At 41.7% G+C, this 26612-nt stretch overlaps 1 protein-coding gene and 1 long non-coding RNA gene across 3 annotated transcripts in view; one reads left to right on the plus strand and one right to left on the minus strand.

Annotated features, from left to right (window-relative positions):
* Positions 1-26612, minus strand: part of LOC138966559 (HEAT repeat-containing protein 1-like) — a 50121-nt gene that overhangs the window by 14799 nt on the left and 8710 nt on the right. The window contains exons 7-30 of one of the 2 annotated variants that reach the window (XM_070338832.1): positions 26316-26401; positions 25582-25854; positions 24549-24650; positions 19486-19705; positions 18029-18121; positions 17253-17338; positions 16683-16864; positions 15590-15723; positions 15101-15274; positions 10253-10412; positions 9833-9981; positions 9357-9534; positions 8268-8449; positions 7579-7728; positions 6567-6791; positions 6125-6256; positions 5601-5692; positions 4852-4989; positions 4097-4194; positions 3676-3797; positions 3028-3156; positions 2140-2397; positions 1510-1639; positions 271-440 (exon numbers count right to left, since the gene is read on the minus strand). In XM_070338832.1, the coding sequence (XP_070194933.1) occupies positions 271-440; positions 1510-1639; positions 2140-2397; positions 3028-3156; positions 3676-3797; positions 4097-4194; positions 4852-4989; positions 5601-5692; positions 6125-6256; positions 6567-6791; positions 7579-7728; positions 8268-8449; positions 9357-9534; positions 9833-9981; positions 10253-10412; positions 15101-15274; positions 15590-15723; positions 16683-16864; positions 17253-17338; positions 18029-18121; positions 19486-19705; positions 24549-24650; positions 25582-25854; positions 26316-26401 (3663 nt within the window). Of the gene's footprint in view, positions 1-270; positions 441-1509; positions 1640-2139; positions 2398-3027; positions 3157-3675; positions 3798-4096; positions 4195-4851; positions 4993-5600; positions 5693-6124; positions 6257-6566; positions 6792-7578; positions 7729-8267; positions 8450-9356; positions 9535-9832; positions 9982-10252; positions 10413-15100; positions 15275-15589; positions 15724-16682; positions 16865-17252; positions 17339-18028; positions 18122-19485; positions 19706-24548; positions 24651-25581; positions 25855-26315; positions 26402-26612 lie in introns of both variants that reach the window. The other variant, XM_070338830.1, reaches the window with a different exon arrangement.
* LOC138966564 (uncharacterized) lies at positions 22491-23737 on the plus strand. The gene is made up of 2 exons (XR_011455713.1): positions 22491-22861; positions 23303-23737. It is a non-coding gene; the product is annotated as an uncharacterized lncRNA (long non-coding RNA).

The following is a 26612-nucleotide window of genomic DNA, read 5'->3' on the forward strand; positions in this document are numbered from 1 at the left end:
CAGGATTAGAGTCCCTTTTTAAAAAGACCAAGAAAGCTGTAGAAAATTGTGCACAGTCGCAAACTTGCTGTAGTATTTGTCTCTTAGGTCAATTGCATGTCTTTAGCAATTGTATTGTAAGTGTACCCCCAGGTTGCTACACAAGTTTTAATACCTCATCACATAAACTTTTCGCAACTAAATCACAAAAACTGTTGACAAAAACTGATCACAGGCTGCTGCACAAGATTCAATTCCTCATCACATAAACTTTTCATAGCAAAAACTGACCACAGCAATAAAGTTCCTGTTGGACAGAAGTTGCCAGAGTGTGAGAACAGTGGCGTGTTTGAACTTGTGCAGCTGCTTGGTATTGTGGCGAGCCAGGCTGAAGATCTCACACTCCTCCTTGCTGGCGTCCAGTGCTGACCGCGACTGTCGCTGTGCCTTGGGCTTGGAGTCTGAAACAATTGGCAATAACTGGCAATAACGACTGATGTGTACATTTTCAAGCAAATCTTCCCTCCTGCTCACAGCATTGGTGAGCAACGCAACACTCTTCTCATGCATTAGTGACATTATTTCTTGCTATACTCTTCTTGGGTGTTAATTTATTTATTTATTTATTTATTTGGTGTTTAACGTCGTTTTCAACCACGAAGGTTATATCGCGACGAGGGAAAGGGGGGAGATGGGATAGGGGAAAGGGGGAAGATGGGATAGAGCCACTTGTTAAGTGTTTCTTGTTCACAAAAGCACTAATCAAAAAATTGCTCCAGGGGCTTGCAACGTAGTACAATATATGACCTTACTGGGAGAATGCAAGTTTCCAGTACAAAGGACTAAACATTTCTTACATACTGCTTGACTAAAATCTTTACAAACATTGACTATATTCTATACAAGAACCACTCAACAAGGGTAAAAGGAGAAACAGAATCCGTTAGTCGCCTCTTACGACATGCGGGGGGCAGAGAAATAAGGATGTGGAAAAGAAGACTTTTGGTAAGTGAAATAAAGGTGATGGATCCAGTCAGGTAGAAATAAGACAACAAGAAAAGAATTGGAAAACTGCAGGGAATAGTAGGGAGAGTTTTCTTGGAAGGAAATATAGGTGAAAGGACTGGTAAGGCAGAAATAAGACAAAAGAAGAGAAGTAAAGGGGTGGGGTAGCTCTGTGGAAACACTCCCGCCGCGTGAAGGCGACCCCATGGGAGCTTGGGTGTTAATAGAATTATCTCTTGTACTTAAAAGGTTTCCTACAAAACTGTTAAGCTCAATGTGAAGAAAGGTAATCAAGCACTCACATATTTCAAAACAAAGATTAAAACCCACTGAACAAACAAACAAATGAATAAGCGATGAGAAAATAGAAACTTGGTTAAAAACAGAAAGTCTCCATTGTCATCTAGTTTCTTGATCATTACATTACTTGGTGCTCATACCAGTAAACATTCATGTCAAGAACAATGACTTTAATATATTCACTAACAGAACACAACAGAAAAGAACAATGTAAAACTAGCATACCACTCTTCTCATCAGGCAGCTGGGCCAGATACTGAATGGCCTTTTGCGCCATCTGCAGACAGGCCAGGGGAGAGAACTCCAGCACCAGAGTGATCAGGAAATCCATGTGAACTTGATCAATGGCCTTCGACTGTTGCAAAGTAATCATCAAAGAAAATGTCATTAATGTCACGCCATCACATTGAAAGAAAAACAAATAACTTCTTTGCAATTTCCATCTCATCACATGTCAATCTGTGCATAAAAATAAATATTCAAAATACGATGTTTGGAAATTCATGGGTTGTGAACGAGTAACTACTCTTGCTTTTATTGAGAAAAGCTTTCCCACGTGACATTATAGGCCTGTCACTAACGAGGGGTGTGTCTGAAACACGTGGACAAGGAGCACGTGAGGAAAGTATTCACTCTTTCACAAACCATACTAGCCCAACACAGTTATTTACACAGTCCCCTCCAAACGCCTGAGGAAATATTCTCATGACCTCAACGAAAGAAAGAAAGAAAGAAAGAAACAAACAAACTATCAAACCCACAGCACATAAACCAGAAACGAAAATCCGTAACATCGATTCACAATGAACAAAAACAGAACTCATCCTCAATGAACAAAACCAACAAAATCCCCACCTTTCCTTCCTGGTCTATAGCAGATTCGGCTGCCTCTGTCACTGCAGCGGTTGCCGCAGTCTTTGACCTGACAGCCACGCCCTCTACAAAGACCAGCAGGAGGCGCCACAGGTAGTCCTCCACCCCAATGACCTTCAGCAAGGTGGAGAAGACCATCAGCTTGCGATGCTCGGGGATGTGCGGGTAGGCGTCCACAAACACCCTGAGAATCATCGTCACCATGTCCGTCACACTGTGGGACTTGTCTTTGCTGCATGCCTGAAACCAGAGGTACCATTGTTACCATGGCAACCATCAAAATGTCATTTGAGGGTAGGCAGCCACAAGGCAAATCGTGATCTGCACATCTACTGGATTATGAGCTTTAGACAGGTGACTTCACAAAGAAGCGTTGGAACTAGCACAAATTTTGCCTCATCAAATAAAACATTACGTTGGTGAAAAAAATCAAGAAAGGACGAACTAGAAGAACAACTTGACAAGTATGTATCAAAATGGTCATTATATATAATGAACAGGCATGACCAGGTACGAATGTCAAAATCGCAGGTGAAACTTACAAAGAAAGAGAGGAAAAAAGAAACAAACCACAAAAAAAGAAACATAGAAAGAAAGGAGAAAGAAGAATATGTCAGCCAAAGAAATGCAGCAGTACCTGTGATGACAGGACACCCTTGTGACCAATGAAAGCATCCCTATACATGTATTGGAGGTGTCTTCTCATGACATACTTTGGTCAAGCCTGACAAAGGGACAACAGGTGTCCTCTCAAGGGAGGTGTCCGCACAATGGAGGGGTCCCTCACAACGAAGGGATGCCCTCACATGGCAGGCACCATAATAACACAAATGAAAGCAGTCATAAGTAGAGGAATCTTTCATCCCTTACCATGACAAGGGCAGGGAAGACCGTCTCCAGGATACGCGTGATGACCTGGAAGCTGTAGCTGTCGTCTTGACGCAGGATGTTGGCCCCCATGAACGTGAACACCGACATCATTGAGTGCAGTAGCTGCTCCTGTAACACAGTCATCATCATTGCCATTATTATCATCTTCATTGTCACCCCCACCACAATCATCATCATCACAGTCATCATCATCTTCATTGTTATTATCATATTCATTGTCATCACCACCATCACCATCATCATCATCATCACCACCATCACTACCACCATCATCGTCATCATCGTTATCATCATCATTGTCATCACCATTTGAAACGGTATAGCTGAACGGGACAGCAATAGCAGAAGAAAATAATATGAAAAAAACGGATCAGAACTGGTAAATGTTGGTAAAATATGAAACAAATTTTGTGAAGAAAGTTCCAGATAACAAAACAAAGAACAACAAAATAAGCAAGCAATTTCAGTGTGTATATGTAACACTGTACTTGGAAAAGTCTTTATTTTATCACTGGGCCATTCACTGAATAAACAATTTGAAATCAAAGAAACAGAAAAAAATCTGACCTTTGGATGCACTGAACCAAAAGGTACACATGTACCCAACTCAAAGCAATGTGTACTTACCGGTGCAATCTGCGCTGCAACACTAAGCACCAGAAGGGCCTGCTGGTGAGTGTGAGGGTTGTGTGAGGTGCGGATGCACTGAACTATTGCCTCCAAGTTCAAGTGTTTGCCTTGAATTGGCTCTGCAGGAAAAGAAACGTTTGAAAACACATGTACTTTCAGCTGCGAATTCGTGAGCAATATTAGCCAGTCTCTCACACACACAATCATACACAAACAACATATAACCTCGTTTCCTCCTATTCACATACTTTTTCACATATGTGGAAGGAGTTACAAGAACGCAAGCTGGCACTACACATCAAACTGGTCAGATGAACGATAAAATATGCACTGCATGCAAAAGCACACTCCCCTCCCCCCACACATTCACAGGCCTGTAGACTGACAGAGAGAGAGACAAGACACAGACACACCGTACCTGAATCAGGTGAATGTTTGTGACACAGGTTGTGGATCACACCTAGAATCAGTTGTTTCAGGTACTCTGCCTCGCCTGCATTCTCCACTTCCAACACTCTGCAATATGATAAAAAAAGGCATTAAAAATCAAATTGTATGAAAACAGCTATAATTCATAATACAAAAGAAAACTGCATGTGCATAGACACAAAACACAACAAAAGAATGCAAGATGAAAGTACAACCACTAGTGTGTTAAAGTTCCTCTCATCTCTTTAACATAGCATAAAAATGCACGTGCATGTATGCATGCATGCATGTGTGTGTGTGTGTTTGTCATTTATTTTGATTTTTAGGAAAATCAACTTTTCATAGATCACATTCTTTTGACATGGTCCAAACGATGCTGACTAAAAGCAATCCTGCAGCGATCTGTAATGCTTAGAAACTGGTTTTCTCCCTGCATGCAGACCTGCCCACACTTGAGGTTTGCACAAATTCTGATCGCAACACGGTGTGAGAATCAGAAATGAGAACCAGGACTCAAAAGAAAGAGCAAACAGTTGCAAGCTTGTGATTATTTGTTTGAGCGTAGCAAGTCTAAGCTTGGCGTAACAGCGTATCAATTTGTCTTAAAACATAGCATGCTACGCTGAAAGTGGAACAGTTTCCAGCTCTGTGCATAGACTCTGAAAGCTATAGGCAAAAATCACTGAATGGCGGACTTACTCCAGGTGCAGAAACACAATATAAGCAGTCAAATATGTAACTCACTTTGCAAGGATCTGGAAGCAGACAGGGACCAGCTTACACCCGTCGGGGATCTTCTTCTTGGTCTGCATGATCTCCAGGAGAACAGTGGCTCTCACCCATGCTGGGCTGTCAAATGTTGACTTCTCTTCTGCATCTTGTCTACTAAACACATTAAAGAAAACTACTGTGACATTACATTAACGTGAATATTATAAACAGTTGAACCTGTCTATAACGACCACCCGAGGTGTACTAGACAGGTGGTCGTTATGGAAAGGTGAGTTATACAGGAAAGACCCTTGTCCGGGTTTCTTTCGGGTGGTCGTAATGGGCAGTTGGTCGTTATCAAGAGGTGGTCGCGAGGGCAGGTTTGACTGTACTTTCAATACACCCTTTTACTTAATTACATGGTGTTTGCAAACATGTAGTATAACTTCTGTGAAAATAGTTTGCAATTCTATAGAAAAAAAAATCAATTCTGCACAAAAACTGACATTACAAAAATGGAAGATAGGTGCGTAAGAAAACTTACAAAGAGATAATGACAGAAGCAACAACATTTGCAGATGCAAAACCAGTTCAAATACCTCAGAAAATCCATTGCATCCTTCTCCATCCCTTGCTTATCCTATCTTGCTTTTTGGAAGTTTTTTTCTGACAAATACAACAAATAATCTCCTGATTACACAATCATTCATTCATGAAATCTGTTTCAACACGCATAGAGTTAAAATGCATAGAGCGTAGTGGTTGAAAAGCTCAGTGTTTACCTTCGCATTCGCTTCACCTCTCTCACGGAAGAGGCGGCACTTTCCAAAATGGGGGCAAGCTCCACCGAAAGCAGGTCAGCTGGTAGGGAGGCCTGCAAGAGGATGCATATGATAAGCGCATCTGCTCAACTTCTGCGCTTCTACAATTTAGCCAGGCAGTGTCAGTGATAACTGCCACAGGCGCATTGCAGTGCTGTCCTTCCTCTCAGACATGTACTGTACACACAGAAAAGCGCAGCAGGTGTTGAAAAATTGGCTACTTTTACCATGACTGGTGCCTATGTGTCCTTTAACACTTGTACCCTCTAACAAAAAGTGTTACTTGTTAGCTCAGCAGAAGCGCTCATCCTCAACTTGAGAAAAGGTGTAATTAATAATTATCGTTGCAATATAGGTTTGAGAAAGAAACAAACCTATCATGCATGCATACTCCAGCCTTCCAGCACAGGAAAAAGCTGTACGTTACTCTGCTCTTTAGCCTCACAAACTAGGATTTTATCCTCAATGCACTCTCACAAACTCACATGCTTGAAGATTTTTCTGATGAGTGTAGCAATGTTGGTGTGGGTGGTGGCCTGCAACACATCCAGCAGGGACTCAGCAACGATGCGCTGGGACTCCAGGCTGGGCAAGGCAGCAAAGAACTCCTTCTTGATCTGAACAAAAACACACACAGCTTATGTAGCGTCAACACGTGATATGAAAATACAGTGATAAGGAGATCAGTTCCACACATCTTGTTTTGTGTTCTGATTGCTTCTTTACCGTTGTTGTTTGATCCTTGCTCTGGCCATTCTACTTCCTAATCAAAATACATAGACCTCCCTGCTTCCCATTCACACACACACACACGCACACACACACCCACACCCACACACACACATAAACAACCACATCCCACCTCACCCTACACACTACCCCTCCTCCAATAATCCAATCCAAACAACTTTTCAATCAACTACAAACCTGAGAAATGGCCATCTCTTGTGTGGACGGCACATCCTCGACCTTGACATTGTTCTTTGCAGCGGCAGTCAGCAACTGCAGCGGTAGTGAGTCAGGGGTCATTTCAGGGGCCACGACTGCAGTGAAACGAGTCAACAGGTGGTGCATGACCTCCATCTGACATTGGGTCATGGAGTCTTTCTCCAACAGTCGAGCCAGCAGTGGCAGTAGAGGGGTCAGCGTGTCCTGGAAATGTAAAGAGTTGTTCAGCATTTTTCCAGTCTAAGCAATTCAAAAAGATGAAGTTCTGCATGTAAATAAGAGAAATATGGAAGCAACCAAATTGCTCTTGATATCTCAACTTGTCATCGTGTCTTTTGAATAGTAAGTTAAGACTTATTTCTTCTCATAATTTAGCCCAAATACTGTGCATTTGCAAATCAACCAATCAAATACCTACAGGCGCTGATCCACAATAAGTCATCATTTTAGTACATTGTCCTAAGACTGGGTGCAGTAGGAGGGTTTTGACTAGGGAGGTATTGGAGTCAGTACTGTACCTCAAAAATGCAATGAAATATGATAATGTGGATGAGTATGATTTGGTAGCCTGATAATACAAACAACCAAGCAACAATGCCTCTAGATACTAAGCAGAAAGTACCCATACAGAAAAATATTCCTACATTGTACCATCAAAAGTTCAATGGCCAAGGGAAAGAAATCATGCTTATCAATGAACAAAAGAGTAAGCCATACTACCAACAACAAAAACCCTCCAAGATCTTTTAACCCCTTCACTGCCCACCCCGTATGTAATACGTGGTCATTTTCTGTTTATCGTACGCCCATAACCGTATCTCATACGTGGGATTTGTGTCAACAACATTTCAGGACATTTCTGAAAACTAAATGGGAGGTAACCACTGTCCAAGTACTTGTAGGGGTTCTAAACACAGTTCTTTCCCATAGACCGTTCGGATAAGTTACTACCACTGTGGCAGTGAAGGGGTTAAAAAAACCACTATCTTACCATCGTGTCAATGCTACTGAGTGCTTGCAACAAAGCAGAGGAGACGAAGCAGGGAGTGCTGGAGCTTTCGATCACAGTCAGTAACGCGGACAAGGCTTCAGACTGCTTCCCTTTCCTCTTGCCGCTCTTGGACTTTAGGCCCGATAGTGCCTGTGTAAAACAAAACATTTTTGTGAACAACTCTCTGATGTAGGATAAATACTGAGAGTAAATATTGAACTCAATCCGGACAGCAAAAAGTTTGAGTCTTGTCAGCTAAGCTTCAGCGTATTTTTCAAAAAGATGATCATGCAACGCTACTGTTTATGGCACAACTACTTTGTTTCCTTTAGCAACAGGTACTACAGGTTTACAGCTGAAGCTAGCGTAATGGGTTAGGTCCTCTTACATTAAATAGGCAAGTTCAATTCACTAAGCATGAAGACAAAATAAAACTGCTCCCATCACATTTGTAAGACAGAATGGCCTAATGCTGTTGCCCTTATCTTCTACTAACTGATCAAAGCTCTCTATCCTGAATAAGTGCTCTTCTCAACAAGATGTTAAACATACTCTCAAAAGCTCTGGCATCTGAAATGTATCAACAGCTCCTTCAATTTTAATGCATTTTTTCAAATACAAATGTGACTGACTAGCATTAACTACACTATCATCAAAATGATGACACCACACAGAAACTAGTAACTTACAGTGACAAGATAAGCAGCATCAGAGGTGATCTCCTGCCGATAGTGAGTGACAAGGTCAAGGACAGGTTTGTAGAGGGCAGTGGTGTTGGAACACTTCTCGGTGAGGATGGACATCATCTTGAGGGCCCAGCGACGAACAGAGTCACTCTCACTCCCACACATCACCAGGAGACAGGGTAGCACTGCACATTCAGTCAGAGTCTTCATTAGCTTTGCTCTGATAACCAAAAGATTCACGAATCTCTTGAATGTTAATCGGATGAGACGAAAAACCGAGGTCCCTTCGTGTACACTACATTGGGGTGTGCATGTTAAAGGTCCCACGATTGACAAAAGGGTCTTTCCTGGCAAAATTGTATAGGCATAGATAAAAATGTCCACCAAAATACCCGTGTGACTTGGAATAATAGGCCTTGAAAAGTAGGATATGCGCCGAAATGGCTGCGATCTGCTGGCCGATGTGAATGCGTGATGTATTGTGTAAACAAAATTCCATCTCACACGGCATAAATAAATCCCTGCGCCTTGAATATGTGCGCAATATAAATTGCATAAAAATAAAAATAAATCCTTGCGCTTAGAACTGTATCCACAGAATACGCGCGATATAAGCCCCATATTGATTGATGATAATCTGTAACATGCGGGACGTCTCAAAATTACAGGGTATTTGGAAGTAAGGGTTATTTCACAAAGTTGTTAACACTTTCAAACTGAATTCCCAAACCTCATCTTTGCTATCATGCTAAACTTTATTACATTTGTCTCACCTTCAAAAATTCCAAACGAATATGAAGCCAAAAAAGGTAAGTTAAAATCAGTTAGCTGTCAATTTCAAAGAACTACAGAACCAGAATCTGTTCTGTCAAAGATTCTGAAACTAGCTCCATTGAACCCCCCATACTGCTCATAACACCGCTCACTATTCTATCCATACCCAAAACAGTAACTATTCTAAGATACGCTGAACCAGCAAAGTAAATAAACAAGAGGTAAGTCAAAATCAAATCTCACACCTACTTCACATTTCCAATGCAACTAGAATTCACCCAGTTCAAATAACCATTACGATTTGGACGTAAGTATTACCCGGTGCTGGGGACTGCACAACAGCAGTGACATCCTCCTTGCCCATAGCAGTCAGGTGAGTTCGTGTCAGCTGCAAGGCGTGGTCCCTCAATGCAGGTGTCACGCCCAGGTGTGAGGTACTCTCACTTGACCACAGCACACACAGGTAGCGCAGGTACAGCTCAGGTGAGGCAAACACCTGTTGGTAAAAAGTCAGATTAATAATATGTGAGCAAGATACTGCAGGCGATATCACAGTCGTTTCCTCATGAAGCGAACAAAAGTTGGCAAGTGCTAACACAATTTCTGGTGCTCCCAAGTAAACAAAAAATCACTTACCGATCAGCAGCACTTCTGAGACCCTTACATCAAACACACAGAGTAACTCAGGTCACATTTTGCTTATGTAAAATCGTGTTAAAACAATTACAGAAGAAAGGAAGAAGAACAACAACAAAGAGAACACACACACACAAAAAGAGGATAAGTATTTTTACCTCTTCCAGTTTAGTAAGTTGTGTCTTAGCCTTGTCAACCATGCGTTCGTTTGAGACCAGTTGAAGGAGCAGGTCGGTCACCATGACAACAGCTTGAAGCAACATGCCCGTTACTGAACCAAGCTCCACATCATGCCAGAACTCCATCTCTGTCAAATCAAGAAAGTAACATCAAAACTTGTTCAAAGATTGTGAATAGAGAGAATTTTGTATCTACATTTTCATTTAATGCACATATATACTGTGTCTTCTTACCAATGCTAAACCTGGCTTGTTTTAAAATATCTGGCCCTACACTCCTTCATGATCATCCTTGAATACTGACAAGTTTTCTCAATTTCTCCAAAACAGAAACTAGAAGCACAGTTTTGCCATCTAGGAACAAGGCTGCATCGCTTTTAATAGCAAAGTCCAGTTTACCTTTAAGGGGTGCTGGAACCACAAGGGAGGCAATCCATCTGGCCAGAAGGCCCATCCACCAGGTGGCAGGTAGACCGCGACCTTTGTACAGCTGTGACATCATGTCCAGGGAGTTGGCCTTGTTTGAACTGCTCTTAGGTTGGCAAAAGGTGAACAAATTCTAAACAAATAAACAAACAGGAAAGTAAAAATCAAGTTTGACAAGTAGAATAAAACTCACTTTCGAACACACACTTACAATATTTTCAGATGAAGCAAAGCAACAGGATTTCAAAAGGATTAAGTTCCCTCACAAATGCAGCCTGACATCATCAGCTTTTTATGATAAAGCTTATGCCGCATTCTCAACTTCAACAGTAAACACTCTATCAAAGGAAATAGATTTTCCCCAAATCCTCCTCTTCAGGCAAGTTAATAAAAGAGCATGCACACTCCAAATGTACATTAAGCTACAAGCGCTTGAACAAATCTGGAACATTAGGGCAAAATGACCTGAAGAAGATTGAGAATAATAATTAGCACTCAAAGTATGGTCTAACCCTGGATATATGTGGCGTTCCATCACAAAACCAGTCTTAAGTCGCAATTTGGTTTATTTCAGTTGGTTATATTTTTGAAATCATGAGTCTTTTCTGGATGTTTAAAAAAAAGAGTAACGCTCTAGGTCAATAAATAACGAAATTACAGCCATTTTGATAAAAGAAGTTGACCGGTGGCCATTTTGAGAAATCGGGCTTTAAAGTTTTGGAAGGCAATAGCTTTACATTTTTCTTAGCAACAGGGGTTGAAAATTAAGCTAACGCTTCCATATTTTGCACATGTGTACTTTGATCTTTAATGCATCCTTTAATTCCAAAAGTAAGGGTTAAAAGAACACTTATCACCATTTTGAAGGCTTTGTTTACATCATACACTTGGAGGAAAACGGTCCAAATCTCCAATACATCTATCTATTTATATATCTATATCTATGTATATATATATACGACTTGTGTCTGTCTGTGTGTGTGTGTGTGTGTGCGCGATGCACGGCCAAAGTTCTCGATGGATCTGCTTCAAATTTGGTGGGCATATTCATGTAGACCCCTGACATAACCTGGTCGATGAGAATTTTCAACACGTGCTCTCAGCGCGCAGCGCTGAACCGATTTTGGTTTTTCTGTTCATCTTCCCAGATCCATTCCCAGTAACTCTTCCTTATCTTCTCCAGTGTTTTGCGTTTATCTCCCTTCCTTCGTGTGGCGTCAATCCATATTCCCGTTTCTATTTTTAGAAGGTCACTGTCGACAACGCTCAATCCATATTCCCGTTATACTATTTTTAGAAGGTCACTGTCCCGGCGAAGCCGGGTATTACTCTTCCTTATATTCTCCAGTGTTTTGCGCGTTTATCTCCCTTCCTTCGTGCGGTGCGCCAGCAAAGCCGGGTCCCCGCCGGGTATTCGGCTCGACTTCTTCCCGGCGAAGCGGGAATTCATCTAGTGTCATAATACATCAGCAAACATTTCCACTATTATTATTAGGCAAAAAAAAACCCAAGAAGGGCAAAGCCCATACGACTCACATGCTTGACCTTGACCTTTCATGACATCATACACTAAGAACTGCTTTACACATTTTTCCTACCAAAATACATGTGACCTTGACCCAAGGTCAAGGTCATGCAACACAAAGCTGTTAATTCAAGACATAGGAAGTACAATGGTGCTTCTACCATGAGATATGGTCACTTTTAGTGGTTCACTACCTTATTTTGGTCACATTTCATAAGGGTCAAAGTGACCTTGACCTTGATCATATGTGACCAAATGTGTCTCATGATGAAAGCATAACATGTGCCCCACATAATTTTTAAGTTTGAAACAGTTATCTTCCATAGTTCAGGGTCAAGGTCACTTCAAAATATGTATACAATCCAACTTTGAAGAGCTCCTGTGACCTTGACCTTGAAGCAAGGTAAACCAAACTGGTATCAAAAGATGGGGCTTACTTTGCCCTATATATCATATATAGGTGAGGTATTCAATCTCAAAAACTTCAGAGAAAATGGGAAAAATGTGAAAAATAGCTGTTTTTTAGACAACATTTATGGCCCCTGCGACCTTGACCTTGAAGCAAGGTCAAGATGCTATGTATGTTTTTTGGGGCCTTGTCATCATACACCATCTTGCCAAATTTGGTACTGATAGACTGAATAGTGTCCAAGAAATATCCAACGTTAAAGTTTTCCGGCCGGCCGGACGGACGGACGGACGGACGACTCGGGTGAGTACATAGACTCACTTTTGCTTCGCATGTGAGTCAAAAAGGTCTGTTTACGGTAACATAGGGTGAAAAAATAGGGTCGGTAGGTCGGCTTTTTTTTTTCCTTTTTTTTCCTTTTTTTTTCTCCCCTCTCTATGATGTTTCACAGTTCATTTCTTCTCATCAATCCCTGTTTTTGCCCAACATAACTATAAACAGTACTTTGAGCTTACCTCCCTTCTGTCTTTGGATGCGTTTTTTTTTCTTTCAGACGATCCAAAAAAAAGATTAGGGTCGGGCCTAAAAACTAGGGTCGGTCGGGTTACCGTAAACAGACCTTTTTTTTTTTTGGCCTTAGGATCAAAAGAGGGTACATGCATCTCACCCACTTTTTTTTGTCCATTTAAACAATAGTTTGACAAACACTTGAACAAAATCATCCATTTTGATGGTTTTATTCAATGTTTAAATTCAGAGTACACATAATTATCCATAAAATTTAAAGACATACAGAACTAAACTAAAATCAAAACACCATACCACAAAATTGTGTTAGAACTTTGTTTATTATACATGCAGAAGCAAAAGACATGCAGAACTACAATACATCAACAAAAAATTCTACAAAAATTGTGTTAGAACTGTATTAGTCATAATGAAAATGCACCTACCGCAACCAACTTCACACTGACAGACCGGACATAAACTTACTTGTATTAGTCACTTTGTTGGCATCAAATAGGAGTACATACAGACCAGAATTTAGATCCGAAACACAGGAAATCCTCCACTGTGACAGGCTGTACACAAGTACTTTTTCTTCTGAGTGTTACCATTTATTTTTCAACAGTACAATGCAGAAATCATGACTCAAAGTCTGGCACATTCTCACTGCCAACCCCCCCCCCCCCCCCCCCCCAAATAAAATATAAAGAGAGGCTTTCTCTCTCCCATGCATGTGATTGATTTCCAACCTCACCTTTGTCCATGTCTTGCACTGAGAGCTGTAGAGCTACAATCTCCTCCGGATCAAACTGGGTGATACATCCACGACGAGGATCACCGGAAACAAGCATCGGGAACTTTAATTTGTTTGCAGCCAGACCCATTGGCTTTGCAGCAACGAAGGCGAGCTCTCTCGGGCAAACTGCAGCATGCACCTCCATCACATTTCCTCCACCACTCGCCTCAACAACTTGTGTTAATATTGCAGTTGTCTGTTGATGCAGTGCCATTAGAAACGGGGGTTTCGACACTGACGAGGGGACGGTCTGACTCCTCTTCGTCTGCATTTTTAGCATCGGTGTCACAGATCTCGACGTCAGACGCATCAGAATCGGAGTCACTGAATTCAGCAACGTCTTCGGCAAAGAAATCCGACAACAAATATCGGAGTTCATGGTGATTTTCAAGCGAAGCGCAGTTGAGAAGCGCTGTCAATCGGTCTACGTTAGCCATGGTTTGCTTTCGTATTGCGATAGGAAGTGATACAGTGTTACTTCCCCTGGGCTGAATTGACCAATGAAGGAGCCGTTGCTAGGCCTTTCTTGAAGACAGACAAGCTGATTGGTTAAATCCTAAAGTTTGTTGACGTTACGATTTTCTTATTTGGAGGAAGTGGGCGGGTATTTTTAACCAGAAAACTACACGGCGGGAAAGCTGATGCAAAGAGCTTTCCAACAGTACCAAACATAGTGGGGTTCTGTATGGGATGCACTAAGCAAACTATCGGTCAAAGTGAGGCATTTTGGTGTCATGCTTGGGGCGGGGATGTAGCTCAGTCGGTAGCGCGCTGGATTTGTATCCAGTTGGCCGCTGTCAGCGTGAGTTCGTCCCCACGTTCGGCGAGAGATTTATTTCTCAGAGTCAACTTTGTGTGCAGACTCTCCTCGGTGTCCGAACACCCCCGTGTGTACACGCAAGCACAAGACCAAGTGCGCACGAAAAAATCCTGTAATCCATGTCAGAGTTCGGTGGGTTATAGAAACACGAAAATACCCAGCATGCTTCCTCCGAAAGCGGCGTATGGCTGCCTAAATGGCGGGGTAAAAACGGTCATACATGTAAAATTCCACTCGTGCAAAAAACACGAGTGTACGTGGGAGTTTCAGCCCACAAACGCAGAAGAAGAAGAAGAAGGTGTCATGCTTGACTTTTTTAGATGCATGTATTGCATTCAAATTCATTAATTTAAGTATTTAGCGATTGATTTTGACATATTTGTTAGGTTGTCATGATAATATTGGGTCTACAGAACACGTTTCTGCAAAAAAGTGAATTTCACCCAGTTAGACCCTCAGTGCCTTTTCTTCACGCTAGCTCGTTTTCGCCTGCTGCGACTTAAAACTGGTTTTGTGATGGAACGTCACATATGCGCTCTAGAAATATAATGTCATATTTTTAGTAGTGCCGTCGAACCTGCCCTTGCAACCGCCTCTCGAAAGCGACCACCTGTCCACAACGACCATCCCAAAAGATCCCTGACGAGATTTTTTTCTCCTAGTTAATTCACCTTCCCATAGCAATCACCTGTTCGTAACGACTACTTTTGATCAGTCTCTTTGGCGGTGGTTATGGACAGGTTCAACTATAAATGTAATCTAACCTTTTCAAAGGCAAAGTCCTTCATCATGCGAGTGAACTGTAGCTTCAGTTTGGAGCTGACTCCCTGGTCCTTAGTCTTGTCCGTCACTCTGACGCTGACCTCACACAGAAGGTACGCCAGGCACTTCTGACGCATCACCGACACTGCTCCCATCTCTTGCTCAAGCTTCTCAATCTGAAACACACAATGTGTGATGTGTGAATGTTAAGAGCATGTTTCACCACACACACTCACACATGCATGCACAGTCACACACACACGCAAATCCTCATATACAGACAGACACACACAACATGCAGACAAGCAAACAAGCACGCATTCCCACACACAGCAAGCATAGCAGCAGAACTACTTGTAAACTTCTGTTAACTCTCATCACTTCAGAAAACATGAAAAGAATTAAATACATTCTGAACTTCGGCCAACCAAACAAAAACACAAATTCTGCACACCAATCAACACACACAGACTTGTCAAACCAACACTCACAGTGGTGTGAGGGTCCAGGGAAGCCATAGAAGAAGCCAAAGTGTCGATGAGTGCTGTGTTCAGGGATGACACATCAGCTTCGGTGATTTTGTCCTCGCCTTTCTTCAGTAGCTTCAACACTTTGGGATGCCATGCTAAGAGAAAGCAGAGAAACCATTCAAGAATGTATTTTTGTTCAACCAGTACACAGTTCCTCGCAAGGAATGTACAACAAGAAATGTGAGCAGAAATGCAGTCAGAAATAAGACTCAGTAAATGAGTAAAGTAGAACCTCCCTTTTCATATCCACCCCTTTCTAAGACTCCCTCCCTTTTCATATCCACCCCTTTCTAAGACTCCCTCCCTTTTCATATCCACCCCTTTCTAAGACTCCCTCCCTTTTCATATCCACCCCTTTCTAAGACTCCCTCCCTTTTCATATTCACCCCTTTCTAAGACTCCCTCCCTTTTCATATTCACCCCTTTCTAAGACTCCCTCCCTTTTCATATTCACCCCTTTCTATGACTCCCTCCCTTTTCATATTCACCCCTTTCTAAGACTCCCTCCCTTTTCATATCCACCCCTTTCTAAGACTCCCTCCCTTTTCATATCCACCCCTTTCTAAGACTCCCTCCCTTTTCATATCCACCCCTTTCTAAGACTCCCTCCCTTTTCATATCCACCCCTTTTTAAGACTCCCTCCCTTTTCATATCCACCCCTTTCTAAGACTCACTCCCTTTTCATATCCACCCCTTTCTAAGACTCCCTCCCTTTTCATATTCACCCCTTTCTATGACTCCCTCCCTTTTCATATCCACCCCTTTCTAAGACTCCCTCCCTTTTCATATCCACCCCTTTCTAAGACTCCCTCCCTTTCAAGACACTGTTTTCTAAGACTTTCTGTTCATAACCTGTGTAAATGGTCCCCCATTTTAAGACTCCCTCTTTTGTGAAGACTTGATTTTCTTACATTTTTGGAGCTCTTGTACTAAAGTTAAGAATTTAAAAAAACGACAACTACCTAAGCATATCAATATACCAGCGGCTTGCATGACACAAGTAATCTCACAGCAGATGCCACTGTCACAAAATGACTAAAAGTCCACCCTCACCTCTCATCAGGTAAGATAAAAGAGGGCTGTCAGCTGCAGCAGGTGAGGACAGGAGGTCTCCCACCAGGTGAAGCACTTGTGAGCGCGGTGAGCACAAAAGGTGAGACAGCACCACAGCCTCTATGGAAGGGGTCACCGTTCCCTGAGTCAACACTTTGAGAAGCTGAGACGCAAGCTCCAACCTGGTTGGGAGAATCAAATATAAAGAATGTCATTTGAAATATCAGTCCATTTTGCTTTTCAAGAAAATATCTGACTGAACAGACAGAGACAGACAGACAGACAGACAGACAAGACAGACAGACAGACAGACAGAGACAGAAAAACACACACACACTCTCATACTCTGTAGCTGTGTGATACAGGTTCGGGAATTTCATTTCCTTCTGACACTTTCAACTGAAATGAGAAGAAACAGCAGCCTGTGGTTGAAGCTAATTTGAGTCACATTCATCAGACAAAACTGCTCATTCAGCTTTAATCTGACAGCATCTTCCACCTTTACTGTAATTTGAGAAAGTATGGATAATTTTTTTTTACATTTTCAACAACAACAAATTGGCCACTCACTTTTTGACACTAGTATCTATGCTCTTCAGTTTGACCAGAAGGGCAGTGATCAGTTCTTCCTCTTTCTCAAACACTGAGTGAAGTTTCTGCAACAAGCACATGTAAAAAGTTATGGGTTTTAATTCATCAAATGATTAAGTATGCCTGAAATGGATAATAAAACTTGCACACATCATAACCTGCACTAAACATGAACAAACATGTGAGGGAAAAATTCAGTTGTATGCCATGGCAAGGTCAACCAATGATTCAAACTTCGGTATAATCCTGAGTTAACCCTGTGGAAGTTACATTGCATACTGAAAGAAGAGTGACAGTTTGCGATTCACTCAGTAGGATCGTGAACATCAAACAGGGCTAAATCAGGTCTTGCCCAAACTTTACAATAAATATGAACAGATTAAACTCCCCCGAAATCGGCGTATGCTGCCTGAATGGCGGGGTAAAAACGGTCATACACGTAAAATTCCACTCGTGCTAAAAACATGAGTGAACGAAGAAGAAGAAGAAACAGATTAAACTGTATGACCAAAACAAAACATAGAAACACTAACTGAACATTACTGGTAAGGTCGACTATGCTTTCAATCTGAGAATAAAACATCTGCCTCACCATATGAACAAGACCATACCAATGCCCCACACTCGACTGCTGCCACCTTGACATTCTATCGTCATCTGTACAGTAACTTTGTGTGTATGACGCATCAAAATCTCCACATCAGCAGCAGATACATCAAACTCTTACTGCACATAGTTTTACAAACAAAACTTACCTGTGGATCCTTCAGCAAGACTTGAATAACAGCTGAGCTCTCATCTTGCAGTCTTGCCAGGAAGGTCTCCTTCACAGACTCTTTGTCGTCCATCTAAAACCCCACAAAGTAAAGAACATTATGTTCAACCACAAACTACAAGAACAAAAGAGAAAAGTAAACCAGCAATGTCATGCTTGTAAGTCATGTGATGGCCACTATGGAAGTTCCTCCATTATTTTGCAACAGAATCCTGAAGTTCTGCAAGCTTGCAGTTCACATAACAAACAAGGAAAAAAAATATTAATCGCCATGTGATTCATGCAGATAGAAGAAAACAACAACAATAATCATTTTTGTCTGTGCACCATACGCAGACATTTGCCTGCAATCCCAGCAAAAAGGCTTCATTCAAAACAAAACTCTGCATGAGGAATCATTTCAGACAGAACTCTGAGGAAAAATTCATAGATCTAAATCAATAGTGTCAAGTTCCAGCCTGGTCTATGAAAATTGAAGCCAATAAAATTTGAGTTGAGTTGAGTTGAGTTGGTCAGACCTTTGTGTCATGTACACAAAAATTAGAATCTTGAATCAAATGTGTATGAGTTCTCTCGTCGATGGCCTATAACCCCAGGAGGGGTGATGGGTCTAAGTAAAGTAGATGCGTAAATAAATGGGTTGCGTAAGTGTCAATAAGGTATGAACCATGTAACAAGAAGACCAAACTTTTCAATTTCACAGCCAATACAGTGGAACCCCCCTTTAAAGACCTCCAAAAATCTTAGAAAATCAGGTCTTAAAAAGAAGGGAGACTTAAAGGTCCTTGTCTACATTTTTATGCCGAAATCGCCATTTGACCATTAAAATGCAGAGTCTATTATCTACAAATATCAACAATACACCCCGTTTCGATCAGGAAAGACGAAGCCAGTGTATCCGTTTGAAAATTTATTGTAGTATTCCAGCGTAGTACTCATAGTAGGATATCCTTATTTGGAAGATGCCAAGCGCAAAACTCCTCTCAAATCCCATGCATTTCGTGCGTTTAAAAAAAACGTGGACAGCGCTCCAGTGTCATACTGTTGCTGCACTTGTTTGGGCGTGGCTATAAGCATAGTGACATGAATTTGATTGGTCAGTATTTTTAGGCAAAGCACATGTTCTCAGCTAACAGAAAACAAAATATTGGAAGCGTGAGTCACGCTACCCAAAAATAAAATCTTTTTTTTACATATATTTTTTTTTCTATAATTTTTTTCCCCATGGTTCATTCATCATTTGACATACTTTTGTATCGAAATCTAACCATAAGATTATTGAAAAAAAGCAAAAATGTAGACGACCACCTTTAAAATGGGGGTAAATGTACTGAGGTTATGAACAGAAAGTCTGGGAAAACAGGGTCTTAAAAGGGAGGGAGCCTTAAATTGGGGGGTCTTAAAAGGGGGGTTCCACTGTAACAAACGTTCACTCACAGTGTTGAGGTTGTCCATGAGGTAGGTGACAGCGTTCACTCGCACAGAGGAATGCGGGTGGTGCAGACACAGAGCCAGCGTAGCGTGACTGTTGGGAGCGAGTCGGTGATGCACGGAGGAGACGGACAGGTTGAGGAACTGTTTGATCACCTGCTTGTCTTTCTCATTCTCTGCTGATGACATCACACTGTCCACTGCTGAGTCCAGTGACTCTGGGTATCTATGGCACACAGTGTGATTGTTTTGTCACCTCAGGTACAAGCAGCGTAACTCGTTTAATGATATTCAGACTATTTAATTATTAAATAAGAAATTTGAAGATACATCTTTAGGTTCAACACAAGAAACACATTTAACTCTGGAAAGCTGTGATTGAGTTAACAATACCCTCCCCCTCCCCCCTTACACACACAAACTACTTTTTAATTATTCAATCACATACTTGTTTAAAGGATCAGGAATAGAAAAAGCAGATAAACATGACCTGAACAAATACCACAATGATACAACCATTCATTTCCACTTGACAATGAGAACATTCCTGAGCACTCAAATAAATTAAAACAAGTCGCGTAAGGCGAAATTACTACATTTAGTCAAGCTGTCGAACTCACGGAATGAAACTGAACGCACTGTATTTTTTTCACCAAGACAGTACAGCTTCGTCAATCCCCGCGAGAAGGAAATCGCTCACCTCCCACGTGCAAAACGCAGTGATATGCACACGCCAGAATAGCGCGGTAGCGTATTGTGCTAAGCAGGAAAGCGCGCTTTTCTGTATTCGTGTTAACTTTCTGAGCTTGTTTTGAATACAACCTATCATCTATATATATATACGACTAGTGTCTGTGTGTGTGTGTGTCTGTGTGTCTGTGTGTCTGTGTGTCTGTGCGCGATGCGCGGCCAAGGTTCTCGATGGATCTGTTTCAAATTTGGTGATCATATTCAGGTACACCCTGGACACAACCTGGTCGATGAGATATTTCAACACGTGCTCTCAGCGCGCTGCGCGGAACCGATTTTGGTTCCACCTCAGCTATTTTGGTTCCACCTCAGCTTACCCGGGCCCCCATACCGACACACCATAGCCGCTACACCACATCACAACGCCAAAGTTCTCGGTGGTTCTTTTTCAAATTTGGACACCGTATTCAGCTACACCCCGGACACAATATCATCGATGAGATATTTCAACACGTGCTCTCAGCGCGCAGCGCTAAACTCATGTTCGTTTTTGTGTTCATTTCACCATTATAAGTAACTCTTCCTTATCTTCTCCAGTGTTTGGCGTTTATCTCCCTTCCTTCGTGTGGCTTTCCCGTTCAGTTGTAAGTTACTATTTATTTTTAGAATGTCACTGCGCTGTCCAGAACGCTTCCCTTGCACCCGTAAGTTGTTCTTACTGTCAAAGTGAAAAGGTCGAATCAATTTATAGCCACGCGAAAAATACACTCTCACCTATCTCTATATATTTATAGATACAGATATGCATATATATATACGGCTTCTCTGTGTGTGTGTGTGTTTGTGTGTGTGTGTAGGCAAAAACCTATGTATTATAGAGTTCTGTTTGTGATGGGGTCTAGCGGCTTTTGTCTGTCTGCATGTTCTGGCATGTGAGAAGCCACAGCAGATAATATAGGGCTAAGAAATAAGCTCTAAAATTCTCAATCCCGTTTGACAGGACTTCGCCTTTCAAAGGTGATTGTGGTGAACCGCCACGCTGTCTGTCTCTGTCGCGCCGTTCACCCCAAATTCCCGTTTCTGAGAGTGACTATTTTTAGAATGTCACTGCGCTGTCCAGAACGCTTCCCTTGCACCCGTAAGTTGTTCTTACTGTCAAAGTGAAAAGGTCGAATCAATTTATAGCCACGCGAAAAATACACTCTCACCTATCTCTATATATTTATAGATACAGATATGCATATATATATACGGCTTCTCTGTGTGTGTGTGTGTTTGTGTGTGTGTGTAGGCAAAAACCTATGTATTATAGAGTTCTGTTTGTGATGGGGTCTAGCGGCTTTTGTCTGTCTGTATGTTCTGGCATTTGAGAAGCCACAGCAGATAATATAGGGCTAAGAAATAAGCTCTAAAATTCTCAATCCCGTTTGACAGGACTTCGCCTGCAGAGGTGATTGTGATGAACCGCCACGCTGTCTGTCTCTGTCTCGCGATTCACCCCGGCGAAGCCGGGTATTCCTCTAGTATCTATATGTTTTTGGAATCAGGAAACGATAAAGAATAAGATGAAATCATTTTTGGACCGATTTCCTAAATTTTAATCGTAAGACTAATTAATCTATTTTCGTTAATTGTGATCACATTTTAAGAGTAAACATGACATATGTATATATTTTTAGATTCAGAATGTCATGAAGAATATGATGCAATAAATTTTTAATCTGTTTGCAAAAAATCGATTTTAATGACAATTTTAATGAGCAAACTCATTAATTAATTTGTAAGCCTCCAAGCTGAAATGCAATACCAAAGTCCGGGCGGCGTCAAAGATTACTTGACCAAAATTTCAACCAATTTGGTTTAAAAATGAGAGCGTGACAGTGCCGCCCCAACTTTCACAAAAAGCCGGATATGACGTCATCAAAGACATTTATCAAAAAAATGAAAAAAACATCTGGGGATATCATACCCAGGAACTCCCATGTAAAATTTCATGAAGATCGGTCTAGTAGTTTTCTCTAAATCGCTCTACACACACACACACACACACACACACACACACACACACACACACATACACCACACCCTCGTCTCGATTCCCCCCTCTACGTTAAAACATTTAGTCAAAACTTGACTAAATGTAACAAGAAGGGCAAAGCCCATACGACTCACATGCTTGACCTTGACCTTTACATGACCTTGACCTTCAGGGTCAAGGTCAAATAACTAAACCTAGCAATGACATCATACACTAAGAACTGCTTTACACATTTTTCCTACCAAAATACATGTGACCTTGACCCAAGGTCAAGGTCATTGTCACAAGCGGCTTTAATATTAGCATACTTTTATGCTGTGGGGTTAAATGTATTGTATTGGAGCGCCTGTGTTCCTCTATTTCGCCTGTCATAGGTAGACGCTGGTTAACTGCAGGTGTCTCGTGGAGCTCGTGCTCAGGTATTTCACGTGTGTTTTGCTTGTATTTTGTAAGGTGAACTCAGAGCTAAATTCGAGCTCGTAGATACTCCTTTTTATTCATTCGTTCTTTGCCTTTAGCCGAGGGAAGATAGCTTGCGTTCCAAGCGAATCCGTTCTTCGTTGAACGTAGGGTCTGTTTGCGTAGAGCAGATGCCGGAAACCTGTTATCAACGGCAGGGGATATGTATGGCTACTTCAATACAACCAGGATGTGGTATGTAATCATTAAATATTATGTTGTGTGTGTTACAGTTAAATTATTCTCAGGTTTAGATTTGCTTATTGACTTCTGAAAACCGGTCAATCCAAGATGGCGGAATGTATAGTGTGCACGTGCGTGTGTAACTTTGTACTTGAACGGTATGAATTTGTGAGTTTGTTTTGGGGAATGGTTTGGTATGTTGTTGAATGAATATGTTTTGGTTGAAAGGGGAGTGGTGGACAGTTTTGTTTATAGAATGAATTTGGTATTATTCGTTGGACTTCATACTTAGCAGAATTAAATGTATAAGTCCGTTGGTATGTGTGTTCGAGATGCATGAGAGTGAGAGTAGAGAATTATGTCCATTTAATCCTGCACTTGGTTGTTAAGTTATAAGGACGGGTGGGCGATGTTACTGTTACCGTGAACTAAGTCTTGCGTTCACCATTCCAGGTTGTTGTATTTCACCATGCGGAGGCTACTCTGAAATGGCCTACTACTGAGGAGATGTCTGCCGCTCCACTTTCGACGACGGCACTGCTCGCCTGGCAAGGACTCGACGTCACCGATGATTCCTGTCGCTTCGCACCACGGCCTCGTTGACTCCGGTTCATGAACGATTTCGGATACGCAAGCACGGTAACATTAGCCTTAGCCCGTCCTAACAGCTAAACGTGCAGGAGCTATAACGTCATAATGAACTGAGCGAAAGTGAGAGGTATGAAAGTTTCTAAATAATTATTCTTTGTTGTTATAGGCTTTAACGCTGGTTGATCTTTGTTGTTGTTGTGGATATTGCCGAAAGAAAGATTTGTATAGTTAGATAGTGTTGTGCGTGTATTTATGTTATGTATAATTGATTGTTTGTAAGAAACGTCCTTAATCTACTGTTCGTGTCAACTTGTGTTTTGTGGTCGGAAGAGCAAGATTGTTTTGAGTCGTGGATGACAGACTGCGTGCGTGTTTTGTGCATGTGTGCGTGACAGTCATCCAAGGTCATGCAACACAAAGCTGTTAATTCAAGACATAGGAAGTACAATGGTGCTTATTGGCTCTTTCTACCATGAGATATGGTCACTTTTAGTGGTTCACTACCTTATTTTGGTCACATTTCATAAGGGTCAAAGTGACCTTGACCTTGATCATATGTGACCAAATGTGTCTCAAGATGAAAGCATAACATGTGCCCCACATAATTTTTAAGTTTGAAACAGTTATCTTCCATAGTTCAGGGTCAAGGTCACTTCAAAATATGTATACAATCCAACTTTGAAGAGCTCCTGTGACCTTGACCTTGAAGCAAGGTAAACCAAACTGGTATCAAAAGATGGGGCTTACTTTGCCCTATATATCATATATAGGTGAGGTATTCAATCTCAAAAACTTCAGAGAAAATGGGAAAAATGTGAAAAATAGCTGTTTTTTAGACAACATTTATGGCCCCTGCGACCTTGACCTTGAAGCAAGGTCAAGATGCTATGTATGTTTTTTGGGGCCTTGTCATCATACACCATCTTGCTAAATTTGGTACTGATAGACTGAATAGTGTCCAAGAAATATCCAACGTTAAAGTTTTCCGGCCGGCCGGACGGACGTCCGGACGGGGGGGACGGACGGACGGACGACTCGGGTGAGTACATAGACTCACTTTTGCTTCGCATGTGAGTCAAAAAGGAAGAAATACGGATTGTTCACATACCTGGTCTCAAATACGCGCACAACTTTCTTCACTTGCATGACAGCCTCCTTCTGGTCCACTGCATCATTCCCACAATGCTGCACAAAGTTCTCCAAAAGCAACCTGCAAAAAATGTAAGAGAAATCACAAATATTGGAATAAAGTTTAAGAAAAGCAGAAACTAGCACAATTCATGGGTTATGGGGAAGACAATTCATGGGTTATGGGGAAGACAATTCATGGGTTATGGGGAAGACAATTCATGGGTTATGGGGAAGACAATTCATGGGTTATGGGGAAGACAATTCATGGGTTATGGGGAAGACAATTCATGGGTTATGGGGAAGCAATGAAATCACAAAGAAGTGGAGGGTGAGACTTAAGAATACACGCAGCAAAGACCTACAGAAAATGATACAAGATAAAATTATAAACACAGTAACACAGTACAGTGGAACCCCCCCTTGTAAGACCTCCTAAAATCTGAGAAATTCAGGTCTTAAAAAGGAGGGAGTCTTAAAAAGGAGGGAGTCTTAAAAAGGAGGGAGTCTTAAAATGGAGGTAAATTTACAGACCCCATGGAGAGAAAATCTTGGAAAACAAACTCTTAACCCCTTCACTGCCACAGTATAACAGCATTTTCAACACGTGGTAGAAACTTTAGCAACTTATCCGAACGGTCTATGGGAAAGAACTGTGTTTAGAACCCCTACAAGTTGTTGGACAGTGGTTACCTCCCATTTAGTTTTCAGAAATGTCCTGAAATGTTGTTGACACAAATCCCACGTATGATTATGGGCGTACGACAAACTGAAAATGACCACGTATTACATACGCGGTGGGCAGTGAAGGGGTTAAAATGGGGGAAGTCTTAAAATGGAGGGTCTTGAAAGGGAGGTTCCACTGTATAGACGTAGCGCTGCACAGAAAAGTGCACATAGTTATTTGTCAAAGAAGAAAACATAATCTGTAAGTCTCAAGATCAAACGGACAAACCTAAAGACTGACAAAAAAAACCTCTCTCACTCACTAACTCATTCACATAAATAATCACCTAGCAGCCAGAGTGATGGTCTCTGTATCCATGGTAACGCCGGTCATGATGCTGTGCACAAGGCTCATGAGGAACACTCGCGAACTTTCAGATTCATCCTCGCTGCTGTAACTGCTGCTGCTGCTACTGATCACATCCAGTGCCGTCTGCTTCACTGCTGCTGGAATCAGGCGCCGCAAGATGGCTGACACTAAACCGCAGGATTGAAAAGTTGCCGAGAGTGTTGCTAGGAGAGACGAGAGGGTCGGCAGTCGACTGATGTACTTGAAAGACCTGCACACACACTTGTCCTGATAAGTTTGGTCCGAGTTTTCTAGAAGCAACATTTGCACACATGCTTTGGAGTGTAGAGAAACAATTAAAAGTTAACAGTAAACAGAAACATGTAAACATTCCACTGCATGTAAGCAACCCATGTCAACTAACATACCTTTGAAGAAACTGTCCATACTTTAAACTGATGTTCAAAGTAGAAAAACACCATCTCTGACCAAATTCATAATTATTTCGTCATTCCTCTTGTGTTGGTAGATGCTCAATATAATTCATATATCACCTCAAGTGGCGCAAAGAAAGGTCCTACTATACTATACTTATTCTGTCCATAACTTTAGTCTGAGTGGTGCGTCTGTACTTTGACCCACTTGACCCGGGGAAGACAAAGAGGACACTGTCAGCAAGACTAGAAAACAACTGTCAGAGACCTCAAACAATGTACACATTATTATGCTTACTTTTTTGGAAGTTTACTGATGTCCTGAGTCTGGAACATCAGCAGGACAATACAAAGCCCCTCTTTGGCCAGTTGCGAGGTCAAATTCTGCAACAACAACAAAAAATTCATAAAATACAGGGAAATTATTAACTGTCATGTGCGCATTTTTCAGCAGCTATACTCCACTTGGCGTAGGGTTGTGGCGGTGGTATTGGGAGGGGGGGGGGGGGGTGAGTGGGGAGGGAGAAAGGGTGCAGGGAAGTAAATGTTTTTTGTTTTTTGATACTGGCAAAGATTCTGAGTGAGACAGTGTCAA

The sequence above is a fragment of the Littorina saxatilis genome, linkage group LG5 (genome assembly GCF_037325665.1).
Source record: "Littorina saxatilis isolate snail1 linkage group LG5, US_GU_Lsax_2.0, whole genome shotgun sequence".
NCBI lineage: Eukaryota > Metazoa > Mollusca > Gastropoda > Littorinimorpha > Littorinidae > Littorina > Littorina saxatilis.